The sequence below is a fragment of the Lagenorhynchus albirostris genome, chromosome 5 (genome assembly GCF_949774975.1).
Source record: "Lagenorhynchus albirostris chromosome 5, mLagAlb1.1, whole genome shotgun sequence".
In the NCBI taxonomy this organism is placed as follows: Eukaryota; Metazoa; Chordata; class Mammalia; order Artiodactyla; family Delphinidae; genus Lagenorhynchus; species Lagenorhynchus albirostris.
The window spans coordinates 74,917,245-74,932,156 of record NC_083099.1 but is presented as its reverse complement, the minus strand read 5'-3'; the positions used below and the strand labels follow the sequence as shown (position 1 = coordinate 74,932,156).

General features: G+C 36.7%; 1 protein-coding gene across 1 annotated transcript in view; it reads right to left on the bottom strand.

Annotated features, from left to right (window-relative positions):
- SNX4 (sorting nexin 4) overlaps nucleotides 1-14,912 on the bottom strand; it is a 62,619-nt gene that overhangs the window by 7,434 nt on the left and 40,273 nt on the right. Inside the window, exons 9-11 of the mRNA XM_060150437.1 lie at nucleotides 7,954-8,019; nucleotides 4,133-4,222; nucleotides 21-120 (exon numbers count right to left, since the gene is read on the bottom strand). Coding sequence (XP_060006420.1) covers nucleotides 21-120; nucleotides 4,133-4,222; nucleotides 7,954-8,019 — 256 coding nt within the window. The remainder of the gene's footprint in view (nucleotides 1-20; nucleotides 121-4,132; nucleotides 4,223-7,953; nucleotides 8,020-14,912) is intronic.

The following is a 14,912-nucleotide window of genomic DNA, read 5'->3' as shown; positions in this document are numbered from 1 at the left end:
CTAAAAGGAAAACCACTCACCCCAGTTGCCAGTTCCTCACACTGCTGCTTCTTGGATGCTAAGTCCTGAGCAGCCATCTCCAAATCATACTGCATAAGTTCATGTTTCCTGCACACAGCCCTAGGGATGAAAGAAAGTGCTGCCATTTAATTTTTGTGGCTTCTCCATTAATATGTTAAAAAATTTTTTTTCAAGGGTAAAGGGGAGGCATTCACGTCTTACTACAGTCGGAACTTTTATATACAGAATTTTCAAGTTTAAAATGTAGTAGCCCAACATTAAAAATTTAATCTAGCAGAACCTAAGCATAAAAACTTTATGTATACTTAAAACAAAAAAGGTTGTTTTCCAGATACTTGCAACATTTTTTTCAATAAACATACCATTATCACATACATTTAAAAAAAACTTTTGTATAACATAGGAACTAATGCTATAATCTCACATTACAACTGAGTATTGTTTAAAAAGACATTATCTCAAAGCTTTCTTCTTTTTATTTAGAAACCTCTATTAGTTTTTATTTTCCTAAAAGTAATCCATGCTCACTGAAAAGAAAAAAAAGGATTCTAATACAGGAATGCACAAAATAAGTTTCAAGAACGGTCTTTTCCCCAGTTCCACTATCCAGACATAATTCATGTTAATAGATAGTATATATCGTTCCAGACTTTACCTAGGCATTTACAAATACACATATCCACCCACCCCCAGTAATTCTACATCTTTCCTGTCTCAACTATTTATATACCAAAGACACATATGTTTCTGTATCAATACACATTAACCTTTTCTATAACTTAAGAGCTGCAGAGAATTCCACTGTGTTCAGCAACTTTCTTTTGGTCTGTAACTTGAAAACACCTTGTTGTAACGTCTTCTTTTTTTATTTAATTATTTACTTATTTTATTTATTATTTATTTTTGGCTGCGCTGGGTCTTCATTGCTGCGTGCAGGCTTTCTCTAGTTGCGGTGAGCGGGGACTACTCTTCGTTGCGGTGCATGGGCTTCAGTAGTTGTGGCATGTGGGCTTAGTTGCTCCGTGGCATGTGGGATCTTCCCGGACCAGGGCTTGAACCCATGTCCCCTGCATTGGCAGGCGGATTCTTAACCACTGCGCCACCAGGGAAGTCCTTAGTGTAACTTCTTACTACTCAAAACTCTAGAAAGAAAAAGGCTAACAATGTGATGTTTTCATACCAGCTACTGAACAACTAAAGGAATACTGCTCCTCTGTTTTATTAACAGAATTCTTAGGCTGATTTTAAAAGTGATAGGGGACTGTTGGTAGTGCCAAGACTCGTCAGGACATGCATACGGTCTCTCGCTGTCTGGTGTGGGGTTTGCCATGGGCTGGCAGCCGCCCACTTCCAGTTGGCTTTTTACTGAGTTATGAGGTGCCCGGTGTGGGGCGCCAGTCCAACTGGGGCACTGCTCCTCGCCGGGCCAACCTACTTAGCTGTACTTTTCAACTTCGAAAGTTGGCAGGAGCGACAGCAGAGCTGTTGCCTCTTTGAAGCGATAACTTCTCTGTGCTAGTCTATCAGATGAACGGCATTTACTGTTTAACTATTCCCACTGTATACTGTCCCAGGCTTTCTTAATGGAAGGTAGTTTTATTACTTGTGTCCAGAATGATGAAGTTTTCGAAAGAAAAGTTACCAATTGAATTGATGATATGCTGCCCAGTTGCTACTGGACTAGGATAAAATTGATTAAAACTTAAACGGTATTAAGTCGCTATATTACTTAAAGTAAACTTTATATCAAAATAAAACATTTTGACTTTAATTTCAAAAACCTTCATAATACTAGTGAAAATAAGTTACTGACATTTGTTGAAAGAATATTGGTTTGAGAGATTTGCAGCTTATCTAGCTGTGCCTTGCAAAAAATTAAATTTGTCCACCATGATTAGTTAAATTTTGTATAGATTACTTTCAATTCCATGGCTCTCCTGTAATATTAGTGATAATGTAAAAGCAAGCTTTTGTACTTGTTTCCTAGTAAGGTTCCTTTATTTTCTAGAACTTTATTAAAACCAGGGAGCTCTGTTGGCAGTTACCCTTTTTGACATGGATTATGTTACCTTGTGCTCTGGCTTTCTATTTGTGTCCTGCTTCCCTACCATATTACAAGTGTTGAAAGGGCAGTGATCTAATAGATTACCTTGTCTTTCCATCTCCTCATGGCTTCCTATAAGGATCACTTGAGCTAGGAAAGTGACTGGAATTAAGGCAGTAAAGTTCTTGAAGCAGTTGTTAAAACAGAAAGTAGGGGGCAGGCAGAAACCATTTTCTTCTATGTATTATATGTATAACTGGACAAGATGATAGAAAGTACTTTTAAAATCAAAGAAGGGAAAATCAGAGAAAACTGCCATTCCCCACAGCCAGCTTGTTCATGGTATACACTTGTGTGAACAACCAAAGATAAACAGACAGAAAAGCAAACGTAACTTACCACTAACCAAGATCACCTCTGCAAAAAGAAATGAAAATAACTTTTGGCAGGATTCTGTTTCATCTGATATAATTCAGAAGCAGGGAAAAAAAAGCCTTTTAAAAATACTGAGAATATTAAAAATAAGCATTTGAAGAAATCATCATTTCTAACTGAAGTGAGCCAAAAGGAGAATTATGCTGGGGTAAAGTTTAGTGATCCACTTTCTCCTAGTATTCTTCCACAGCCTCCTAGTCACTGGATGGGAAGCACCATTGAAAATTCCAACCAAAATAGGGAGCTGATGGCAGTACACTTTAAAACTCTCCTAAAAGTTCAAACTTACATCTCAGATTCCAGTACGTATGTAAAACATAGCTTTTCCATAATCCCTGGATTCTTGAAAAGCAGTGGTACAGAAATGGAAAATTACCTTGTTGCAATATACAAGGGCAAAAGATGAGTTTAAAAAATTACAAACAGCTTGTATTACATTTTATATTTTGTAAATACTGTATACCATTGTATTACGTGTATATTGTTCATACTTGAGAGGTACATTACAGTTTTGTTATGAAAGTATGCATTTTGCCCTGCCCAAATGGTAGGTGTTCTGTATATATACAATGGAGAAATTTTAAGTGTGCTAAGGCACATGAAAGGCCAATTTATTTGCAGAAGGTACTGAGATATTTTTTCAAGAAACAGCTGTCGAATCTCAAGGTGAAGATCTCAGTGTGAACAGTTTACTAATGCACTACTGCCGTTTAAATCTGTGGCACAATCATTGTAAACATGGGGTTTATCTATGTTCGTCTAAATTGATTTCTGCCTTCTAATCTGTAATTACCAGAAAACTCCTATTCCCATTTTTACCAAACTTAATTTCTGGTTTTTGGTTTATATCCATTCAAATTTAAAATTTAATGCCAACAAAATCGGTTGTAATCAAATTTTAAAATAATAATAATTTGGCCCCCTAAAAAGTGATAGGAAAACAATTCATTTTTCTAAACTGGACTATCTCCCAGAGAACTGTTTGGCTCTGTAGAAGATACTATAAAAAGAGAAGACAGGGGCTTCCCTGGTGCCACAGTGGTTGAGAGTCTGCCTGCCGATGCAGGGGACACGGGTTCGTGCCCCGATCCAGGAAGATCCCACATGCCGCGGAGTGACTGGGCCCTTGAGCCATGGCCGCTGAGCCTGCGCGTCCGGAGCCTGTGCTCCGCGACGGGAGAGGCCACAGCAGTGAGAGGCCCGCGTACCGCAAAAAAAACAAAAACAAAAACAAAAAAAACCACACACACACAAAAAAAAGAGAAGACAAAGTCCTGACATTAATAAGTTTTACAACCTTACTAAGGAGATAAAATTTAAATGGTAATATACAACCTAGCAACAGATTATGCTACACACTCTCAATCTGTACTTTGCTTCCGATCTTCAAACTGGAAAAAGTAGAACAACATACAGACAGACCTGAAGTCTGAGACTAACAGGTTTTATCAACATAATGCTTCAAGCAGAGGGCTCATCTCAGCTATGTCTAGCACTCTGTAACACACAGGAATACAATGAGACCTCATTCAATATCTGGGGGAATTAACTCATTTAAAAATCTTTATTTTAGAGTAGTATATGAGTGGTGACCAGCCACAGGGCTGCATCTGGAACATGTATTATACTTACCTCAGTGCTTCTGCATAAAAAAGATACTCCTTTAACTGATCTGCATAATGTTCTTCATCTTCTAAAATATCATCAATAGAAGACGCATACCTATTTAAAAAACATTGCAAATGTATATCTCAGAAATAACTAAATTTCCTTGTCAATTGCATTATTATGAACTTTCATCAAATCTTTAACTGTGGTCACTTTTAAGTCTTTTGTCATTTACAGATAGTTCTGGGTGTATTCTGATGCTTTTGCAAAAATGTTCCCATAAAAGGGTTTCATCTTCAAGGAATTCATGGAAAAGACTGACAAGTACAGGTTTCTGGTAACTGACTATACTGCTGAACTGAATGAATAAGCATTTTCAGAACTCTAATGGAAAACTGATGAATTCATAAAATTGCTAACAAAAGATCAAGATAAAAAAAATTAATTACATGGGACTGAGTGAACTGATGAGGATGATTATAATTTTTTTGACTTTGAATAAAAAAAATTGTGATGTAAAAAAAATTTTTTAATAAATAAATAAAAATAAAAAACATTGCATAGAGTAACCTTATCAGGACACAAAGTATTGAAGTTCTAAAGAAGGGCTATTCAAAGCGTGGTCCACAGACCATTTGCTACCCATGAGTGACAAAAGCAAGTACAGAAAGTGAGAATAAGCATTTAGAAACATTTAACAACTTTTTAAAATTGAAGTACAGTTGATTTACAATATTATGTTAGTTTCAGGTGTACAGCAAAGTGATTCAGTTATATATATATATTTCTTTCAGATTTTCCATTATAGGTTATTATAAGATACTGAATATAGTTCCCTGTGCTATACAGTAAACCCTTGTTGCTTACCTATTTTATGTACAGTAGTTTGTATCTGTTAATCCCACACTCCTAATTTATCCCTCCCCCCTACAGCAATCTTTAACTACCATGACAATTTTATTTTATTTACCTAAATGTTCTGATCAGCAAGGTCTTAGAAATAGAAAAACAAAGCAAACAAAAAACGGTCCTTCTTAAGGTAGCTTAAGAAGCACTGCAATATCTTTTGTTCAAATATATTACAAAAAGGGCTACAAAATCTGTAGAAAGAGTAAGAGTTTAGTATAATTGGTACATTAGTGTTCCTGGTAGCAACTACATACAGTAATGCCAAAAAGCTACAAAAGGAAAAGTCGAGCAAATAAAAATTACAGAAAATTTTAGAAGCCTTATTTTATTCTAATTCTCAATAGCAACCTCTGCTTTGATCTGGACAAGCCCTTCACGGTCGTGCCACTCTTGTTTCTGGCCTTGAGTCTTTCGTTGCACAGAAATGTGATGGCTTTCCACACTACTTCTCCAAATCCTACCATACGTATCTCAACACCTCTAGAAATCTTCCCAGACTTCTTTAGTCCTAGTCATCACTCTACTTCTGATCTCTTATCAAAAATTGAGGACTTAAATTTTATCAAAGAAATGTCTCTTGTGTTGGTTTTCTCTGATCACATTATAAATTCCCTAAGGACATGGGCTATGTCATTTCCTACTTCTGTATGGTATAAGAAACATCCTTTTTTCAAATTAATTCTGATTCCCTAGCATGGGCATAAAAGAAAAATATATTTTATGTCTCCAAGTCCACTTCCTGTAGACAAGTAAACAAGTTTACTGAATTCTAAAAACAAACAAAAATCTACCTTAATGCTCACTGAAAAGTGATGTGTTTACAGTATTTATAAAAGTAGGCAAAATATGTATTCTGTAAATACAAATTTACATTTGTTAGAGTGTGGAATTTCCCCTCTGTGACTGAAAGACATCTTGAGAATCATTGTTAACAGTAGGAAAAACTGCATTTAGTTCATAAATCTACAATTCTGGAAAAGTTAATGTTAAGAAAACAAAAAAGAAGATAGGTAGCTGGTGGCTTGAAGATAGGAAACATAGTGTAGGGATAAGCAGCACATCTTTGGGTAGAAAAGAGTAAATGGTAAAGATTTGTTAGATATCATTACTAAAATTAATTTTATTTAACATTTTAAATAATAATGATAATCCCAAATTCTTGCAAATACTAAAAATATCCAGTCAACAGAATGCAGGAAGACTTAACAAAATGGTTGAAAAGCAGCTGGTCAGCTTATATAACAGCCCCCCAAAAAATAATACTTAGATAAAATAAATATATTTTTGTCTTTTTATTATTCAGTTATAGGAGTTCTTTATATATTATGGTTGGAAATGTTTACTCCCAGTGTGTGGCTTGCCTCTTCATTATCTTAATGGTGCATTTGTGTGTGTTTGTGGTAAAATATAATGTAAAATTCACCTTTTTAACAATTTATTGATGTACAGTTCAACGGCAGTAAATACATTCATATGGTTGTGCAACCATTACCACCATTCATCTCCAGAACTTTTTATCTTCCCCAACTGAAACTGTACTCCCACATTCCTTCCACTTCCAATGGTGTCTTTTGACAAGAAAAATTTTTAATTTTGATGAAGAACAATTTATCATTTTAAAAATATTTTTTTCTTTTCATATCCGCTTTAAAAAATCTTTGCTTACTCGAAGGTTGCAACAATATTCTCCTATGTTTTCTACTAAAACCTGCAATTTTAGCTTTTACACTTATGTGTATCATCCAAATTGAATTAGTTTTTACGTAAGGTGTGAGATATAGCTCAAGGTTCATTTTTTTCCATGAAGATATCCAGTTATTCCAGAACCATTTCTTGAAATGAACTATGTAAATGTGGATCTATTTCTGGACTCCATCCTATTCCACTGTTCTCTTTATCTCAATACCTCCTGGTAACTATAGCTGTATACTAAGTCTTGAAATCAGGTAATATATTCCAGGCTTGTCCTTTTTCAAGACTGTTTTGGCTATTCTACGTTCTTTGAATTTACACATAAATTTTAGAATCAGCTTATCAATTTCTACTAAAAAGTCACTGGAGTTTTGATTGGGACTGTGATTTAGGAAGAATGGTCATATTAACACTACTGAGTCTTCCAATCAATCTATGAACATGGTTTAGTCTCGCCATTTATTTAGGTCTTTACTTTCTCTCAGCAATGTTTATATATAAAGTTTTCAGTGTAGAGGTCTTTCACATATTTCATTAAATTAATCTGTAAGTATTCTGTTTTGATGCTATCATAAATGGCATTTTTAAGTTTTTATTTTCCAATTGTTACTAGTATGTAAAAACAACTTTTTTTATATATTCATTGCATATCATGCATTCTCATTAAATTCAGCTATTCCATAATATTTTTGGTTGATTCTTTATGATTTTCTACATAAAAGATCCTGTTAACTGCAAATAAAGAGAGTTTTACTTCTTCCTTTCTAGGATGTATGCCCCTTATTTGATTTTCTTGTCTTACTGCACTGACCAGGACCTCTACTACCATTTTTACTAGTTGTGGTGGAAGCAGACAACCTCGCCTTGTTCCTGATTTTAGGAGAAAACACCAATATTTCACTATTAAGTACAGTATTACCTGTAAGTTTTAGACTGAGGAAATTCTTTATATTCTTAGTTTGATGGAAATTTTTACTGTGAATAGATGTTGATATGCTTTTTCTACATGTACTGAAATGAATACATGGGTTTTCTTCTTTACTCTGCTAATATGTGAATTGAACGGAAAGATTTTTGAATGTTAATCTTGCATTCCTGAGATAAACTTCTTTAAGTCAAATCTATATACAGAGAGTACAATATAAATGCCAGCAAACTTTATAAAAACAGAAGAACAGAAGAATCACTAACACTTCACCACTAATGTCACCTCAGGTTCTACCTTAAATTCTCTGGGTACTTACACATCCATATGATGACCAGCACTCTGCAGTCCATCACCCATTTCTTTTTCTATGGCACTCCACTCACTAAGAAGAAAAAGATAAAACCAAAAACATCATGAATTAGATATGGAATATTATTAAATGGACTCTTTTACAAGGTTGTTTTCTAGCTAGCTTTTCATAGTTTTTTTTTTTTTCTTCTATTTTTTCTAGCTAGCTTTTAAACAATGTATAGTATCTATTTTGGATTTATTTTCTGTGACTCAAATATGCTCCTTTCCCCGAAGTTTAACAACTAAATGCAAGTGAAGGCTTTAAAATATTAGTTCAAAAGTTTGTATCTGCTGCTGTTAAGTGCAAAGAAAGTATCATACAAAACAGTTTCTGCTTACAGACAACTTTCTCAGCTAGGGTGCCTATTTAAATCAACTGTGGCGCTTTTAGAAACTATGAATGCTTACCCTGCTCTTGATCTACTTAATTAGAATCTCAGGGACAGAGCTGAGGCGTGCATATTTTTAATTACTACATGGATGAGTCTGATAAACACACATGATTACATGTCACTATCTTAATAGGTAACAGAAAAAGACAACTGTACAGAAATAGTAGGTGTACCATAAAACTTTGATAACTTGCACTAAAGTTGCATGACAGTCTACTTAAAACCACAGATCATTTTGTTGTCATTTCAGTGAAAATTCTTGAAATAAAAATTCCTTTTTATGGAAGATGCATATGTATATTATAATAAAGGGAGAAATAAATCTATAATCCTAAATACTAAGAGATGACATAATTTGATATATTTCCTTCTAGTTCTTTTTATTTGCTCATTTTAATATGGCTGAGATCATGCAGTTTATGCAATTTTGTATTATACTTTTTCTATTAATAGTATTTCCCCACATTATTAAAATAACTTGTTCTCAGCATTATTTCAGATGGCAACTCATAATTTTTTAACATTTTCCTGACCATTCAAGATTGTTTCCAATTTTTCTGCTATGTATAATAAACACCTTCAATTGCATATATCATAAAAGGGAAAAAATTAAAACACTATGATTCTGTTAATCTGTAGTTTTTATACACTGTTCTTGAAATATCAGATTATACGCTTATAATACTAGAAGGGTAAAACCGTACATGGTTTTTAAAACTGTCAAGGAAGGAAAACAAACATAAATAAACATATCTCCTTCCGACAATTTTTACTCATATGTTTACCCTCAAAATAGTAATAGCAACAGTTAACCTTTTTTTAGTGCTTTGCCGTTTATAAAATGAATTTTTAACATCTCTAGCTATATTATCTAAAGCCACACTTCCAATGCCTACAAGACAATTCTGCTTTTATATACCTCTGTCACTTCAAATTCAACATACCTAAAGCCCAGCTCTTCACATGAAAAACAAAGTCTAGGGGTTTTGGCAGATTACAGGCATAACTAGTCAAATCTGTAATGTAGCAATCACAGTTAACGCAGCTATAGGCCACGTCAACAGTATTAATGGACAGTCCAGATCAACTATCTATTGAATGTTCCACAGGTACTTCATCCATCTAATCTTTGAGCACCTTTTAATGTGCTACCAACTCAAGGTCAATATAACCAAATTTAATTCTTTTGTTTACCAAACAAGACTAAAAACTAGTTCAAGAAAGGTAAGACTTACACTTAATCATCTATTTACTCCTATTAAGTCATTTAGTGCCTGATAAATACTTGGCATTTATAGGTTGTCGGTAAAATGAAAGAATGAACCGATAAATGAATAAATGTGAGGAGGGAAACATGTACTGGGTTCTATGTAACAGCCACTACTACTAGGCACAAGACCTCTCCCCTCAAGATATACATAGTCTAGCCCTTGACTACTCAAACTGTGGTCTATGAACAGCATCACACCTGGAACTTGTTGGAAATGCACACTTGCAGGACTCATTCCAGATCTACTGACTCAGAATATTCATTTTAACAGTTCTCCACGTGACTTGTATGCCTATTACAATTTAAGAAGCATCTGCTAAACAAAAGGTTCTAACTGGGGTCCAGGTATATGCCGAGGATTGGAACTAGAAAATGTTAACCAGTTTAGGGAGGGAGAGGAGGGAGAGGAGGGAGAGGAGGGAGAGGAGGGAGAGGAGGGAGAGGAGGGAGAGGAGGGAGGGAGGAGGGAGAGGAGGGTGAGGAGGGAGAGGAGGGATCCATTAACAAGGAACTATTAAAGTATAGAAGGAGGGACTTCCCTGGTAGCGCAGTGGTTAATAACCCTCCTGCCAATGCAGGGGACATGGATTCAATCCCTGATCCGGGAAGATTCCACACACTGCAGAGCAACTAAGCCCGTGCGCCACAACTACTGAGCCTGAGCTCTAGAGCCCGCATGCCACAACTACTGAAGCCCGCGTGCCCTAAAGCCTGCAAGCCACAACTACTGAGACCATGCGCCACAACTACTGAAGCCCGCATGCTCTAGGGCCTGCATACCTCCAACTACTGAAGCCTGCATGCCTAGAGCCCATGCTCTGCAACAAGAGAAGCCACAGCAATGAGAAGCCTGCACACCACAATGAAGAGTAGCCCCTGCTCACCGGAACTACAGAAAAGCCCGTGCGCAGCAACAAAGACCCAACGCAGCCAAAAAATAAAATAAATAAAATAAAAAGTATAGCAGGATTTAACATCAACTTTATAAGAGGCATTACTGCTATCATAAAGTACTTAATGGGTGGATAACTGTCACAGATGAACCAGCTCAAAGAGGGTAATAAATCTTTTGTAGCATCTGATGAAGACTATGGACCTTTTCCACTAAGGAGGGAAAATCACAAACAAAATTTTGCATGTAATTTCAGAGACTTCATGGATTAAAGACCTAAATGTAAGACAGGAAATCATAAAACTTCTAGAAGAAAATATAGGCAGAGCACTGACATAAATGGTAGCAATATTTTTTTGGATCTGTCTCCTAAAGCAATGGGAACAAAAGCAAAAATAAACAAATGAGATCTAATTCAACTTAAAAGCTTTTGCACAGCAAAGGAAACCATCAGCAAAATGAAAAGACAGCCCATGCAATGGGAGAAAATAGCTGCAAATGATATGACTGATAATATCCAAAATACATAAATAGCTCATACAACTCAATATCAAAAAACCCGAACTCAATTAAAAAATGGACTGAAGACCTGAATAGACATTTTTCCAAAGACATACAGATGCTCAGTATGCAAATCAAAACCACAATGAGGGACTTCCCTGGTGGTACAGTGGTTAAGAATCTACCTGCCAATGCAGGGGACACAGGTTCGAGCCCTGGTCCCACATGCCGTGGAGCAACTAAGCCCGTGTGCCACAACTACTGAAGCCCGCGTGCCTAGAGCCTGTGCTCCGCGACAAGAGAACCCACTACAATGAGAAGCCTGCGCACCGCAACAAAGAGTAGCCCCCGCTCACCACAACTAGAGAAAGCCGCGCGCAGCAACGAAGACCCAACACAGTCAAAAATAAATAAATAAACTTATTTTTTTTAAAAAGATTATTAAAAAAAAAACCCACAATGAGATACCACCTCACACCTGTCAGAATGGCTATCATCAAAAAGAGCACAAACACCCAATGTTGGCAAGGATGTGGAGAAAGGGAAACCTTGTACACTTGTTGGTGGGAATGTAAACTGGTGCAGCCACCATGGAAAACAATATGGAGAGCCCTCAAAAAACTAAAAACAAAACTACCATATGATCCAGCAATTCTGTTGCCGGAGGGTAGGTTCTTGTTTTGTCACAGAAATAATTCAGAGACGAGACACAGAGGCCAAGTAAGCAAAGTGAAGATTCACTGAGCAACAGTATACTCTCAGGAGGGAGAGCTGGCAAGCTCAGAAGAGCAGCTGCCCCGAGCTCCTTTTGGCAAGCTGGTTATATGGGGTGTGAAAACGGGTGGAATATTCATCAAGGAGGGAGGGACTTTGGGGTAACTTCCTGGCTTTCATCCAAGTTCCACCCTTCTGAGAGGAGGGGCTGTTTTTGTCCTTGGTCTTCTCGGATCTGCCATGGTGTCAGGTGCAAGATGGGTACTGCTCTGGCTGCAATGTTAATTCTATTGTAATGAGGGTATAATGAGCAAAAAGTTACATTCAGACATAAGAGGTTCCCACCTTTCTTTGCCTCTAGGACCCTGACATTGCAAGATGTATGGCTTCCTGTCATATGACTCATGCCTCTCTTCTCTGCTCATATCTGGCTAACTGCCTGCTCTAACAATTCCACTCCTGGGTTATAAATATGAAGAAAATGAAAACACTGACTCGAAAAGATACATGCACCCCAATGTTCACAGCAGCATTATTTACAATTTCCAAGATATGGAAGAAACCTAACAGACGTCAACAGGGGAATGGATAAAGAAGTGTGGTATATATATGTGCATGTATATACAGATACACACACACACACACACACACACACACACACACACACACACACACACACACAATGGAATATTACTCAGCCACAAAAAAGAAAATTTGCCATCTGCAACAACATGGATGGACTTGGAAAGTATTATGCTTAGTGAAATAAATCAGACAGAGAACTGTATGTTATCACTTATACATGGAATCTAAAAAAAAACAAACTAGTGAATATAATAAAAAGAAACAGACTCACAGATATAGAGAACGAATAAGTGGTTACCAGTGGGAAGAGGGAAGGAGGGAGGGGCAAGATAGGGATAGGAAATTAAGAGGTACAAACTATTATGTGTAAAATAAACAAGCTATAAGGATACATTGTACAGCACAGGGAATATAGCCAATATTTCATAATAACTTTAAGTAATTTCAGAGACTTCAGAGAATCTGAAGTCCATTCTTATCTCCTAGCTTAAGGAATCTGAACTATAAAACCACAAAGGTCCCTCCTGCTCTAGTATTTTACAGTTCCATTAAGAAAGAAAGGAAAGAACTCCAAGAATGCCCAAGGGTCAAGACTCTGGAAAGGAATAAAAATATTATTACAACAAAAATAGAGGTACAGAACTAAATTTAGCTGCCCAATCTGGTGTTCATCAGGGATAGAGGCATGGGAGGCGAAGTCTCCAGCCCCAAGCAAGTCTGTAGTAGTAAGTTTTATTTGTTTATACTTCCGTATATCATTTCATTTAAACAAAGTTCCATGCTAAAAAAGGGTTTGGAAACCACTCTCCCCATTTAACCCCACAATTGAACAGATATTTAAAATCGGGCTCAGATATCTAACGTGGTTTACTCAAAAGTCAGGCATCCAATGAGAGGCAGAGCTGAGATTAGAATCAACTGCCATCAGAGTGTTCTACCTACTAATCCCAACCTTCACTTCCTTTTTTTGGCTTTCTTCATCAAATGAGCTCTTTAGGAATTCCCTGGCGGTCTAGTGGTTAGGGTTCCGCGCTTCTACTGCAGGGTACACGGGTTCAGTCCCTGGTCACGGAACTAAGATCCCACAAGCTGCATGTTACGGCCAAAAGAAAAAAAAAAAGAGCTCTTCACCACCACTCATCAACCACATGACCAAAAAATAAAAAATAAATTACAGAATCCTTCAACAAAATACATCCTGTGCGTCTTTGAGCTCTGAGGTATATGACAAGGTTTGCATATCCCTGATCATGTTTACACATGACTAAAAAAATTTTCTTTTGCAGTTTCCTGGAATCCCTTGAAAGGAATTATACCATCTGAATCTGGGAAAGATGTTTTTCCTTGGTTGCTTCTATATGGATTCACAATCTATGAATTAAGATGAGTATTTTAAAATGTTCAATTAACAGAATATAACATTTTAGGCTATTAGCTCCTGACAGCTTTCATTCGCTTCAAAAACTTTAGTTACTGGCACTTAAAACTCTCTTTTTTCTAAGTCTTTTGCAGAGTGAATCCTGCCTGTGTATTGTAAAAAATAAACAGAAACCTCAATTAAATAGAGTTGGAAGACCAAAAGGGGGAGCTCTCATGCCCTGTGTCCACAGCAGAGCCCAAGAAGAAAGATTCCTCTTCTTTCCTGGCCAGGTCTCAGCCAATGAAAAGCCACAGAGACTCTTTGTTTACTCTAGCCCTCCCAACTTCCTTCTCTCTATGAAAGCCTTCTCCTTCCCCTGCCCTATGGGAACTTGCATGAGCCTTGCCATTGTTGCAGCCTGGAACTGCAATTCTCTGCTAATCTTTGCTGGAGAAATATCTGGCAGTCTGTTTGTTTCAAGTCAACAGTGTTTGGTCCAATTCTTGACAGGCAGATCTTAAAAGTTCCTGAAACTAGTGAACATATAGACAAGTCCTATAAGCACCTACATGGAATGACCCTTTGGCATGTCCTAAATTGAATCAGGTGCTATATCCAGGAGGAAGCTGCAAAAAGCCTAGGAACTCAAGAAGAGCAAAAAGTGAACTCCCATACTTTAAAAAACAAAAACAAAAACAAAAAAACCCAGCAACAGGCAACATGAACATATTACAAAAATCTTCCCTGTTTCTTCTCTGTGCATCTAATTCCTGCTCATTTCTTACTTACAAGTAAGTTTAAGTCTTGTCACCTTTCCTTCCCTCTTTGACAGTCTTTTTCTACTCATAGCTCAAGCATTTTCTTAATCCATTCTCTCACTTCAATCTCTCATTTAGCAAAAAGGCATAATTTTACAAAGTTATTAGATATATATAGAAAACATTTAAATTAAGAGACAAAGCTGATGGAATCAGCTTTATATTTCTTCCCCTCTCAAATTCCAAACCAAAGAACAGAAACACACTGAACTTTTTTCCAGTTATGTGACTCTCAAGCTCTGGATTTTTTCATTACTCTTTTTTTTTGGCTGCACCGCGAGGCTTGCGGGATCTTAATCCCCAGGCCCTGGCAGTGAAAATGCGAGTCCTAACCACTGGACCACCAGGGAATTCCCTGGATTTTTTCATTACTCTTATGGTCAGTGTGGTGC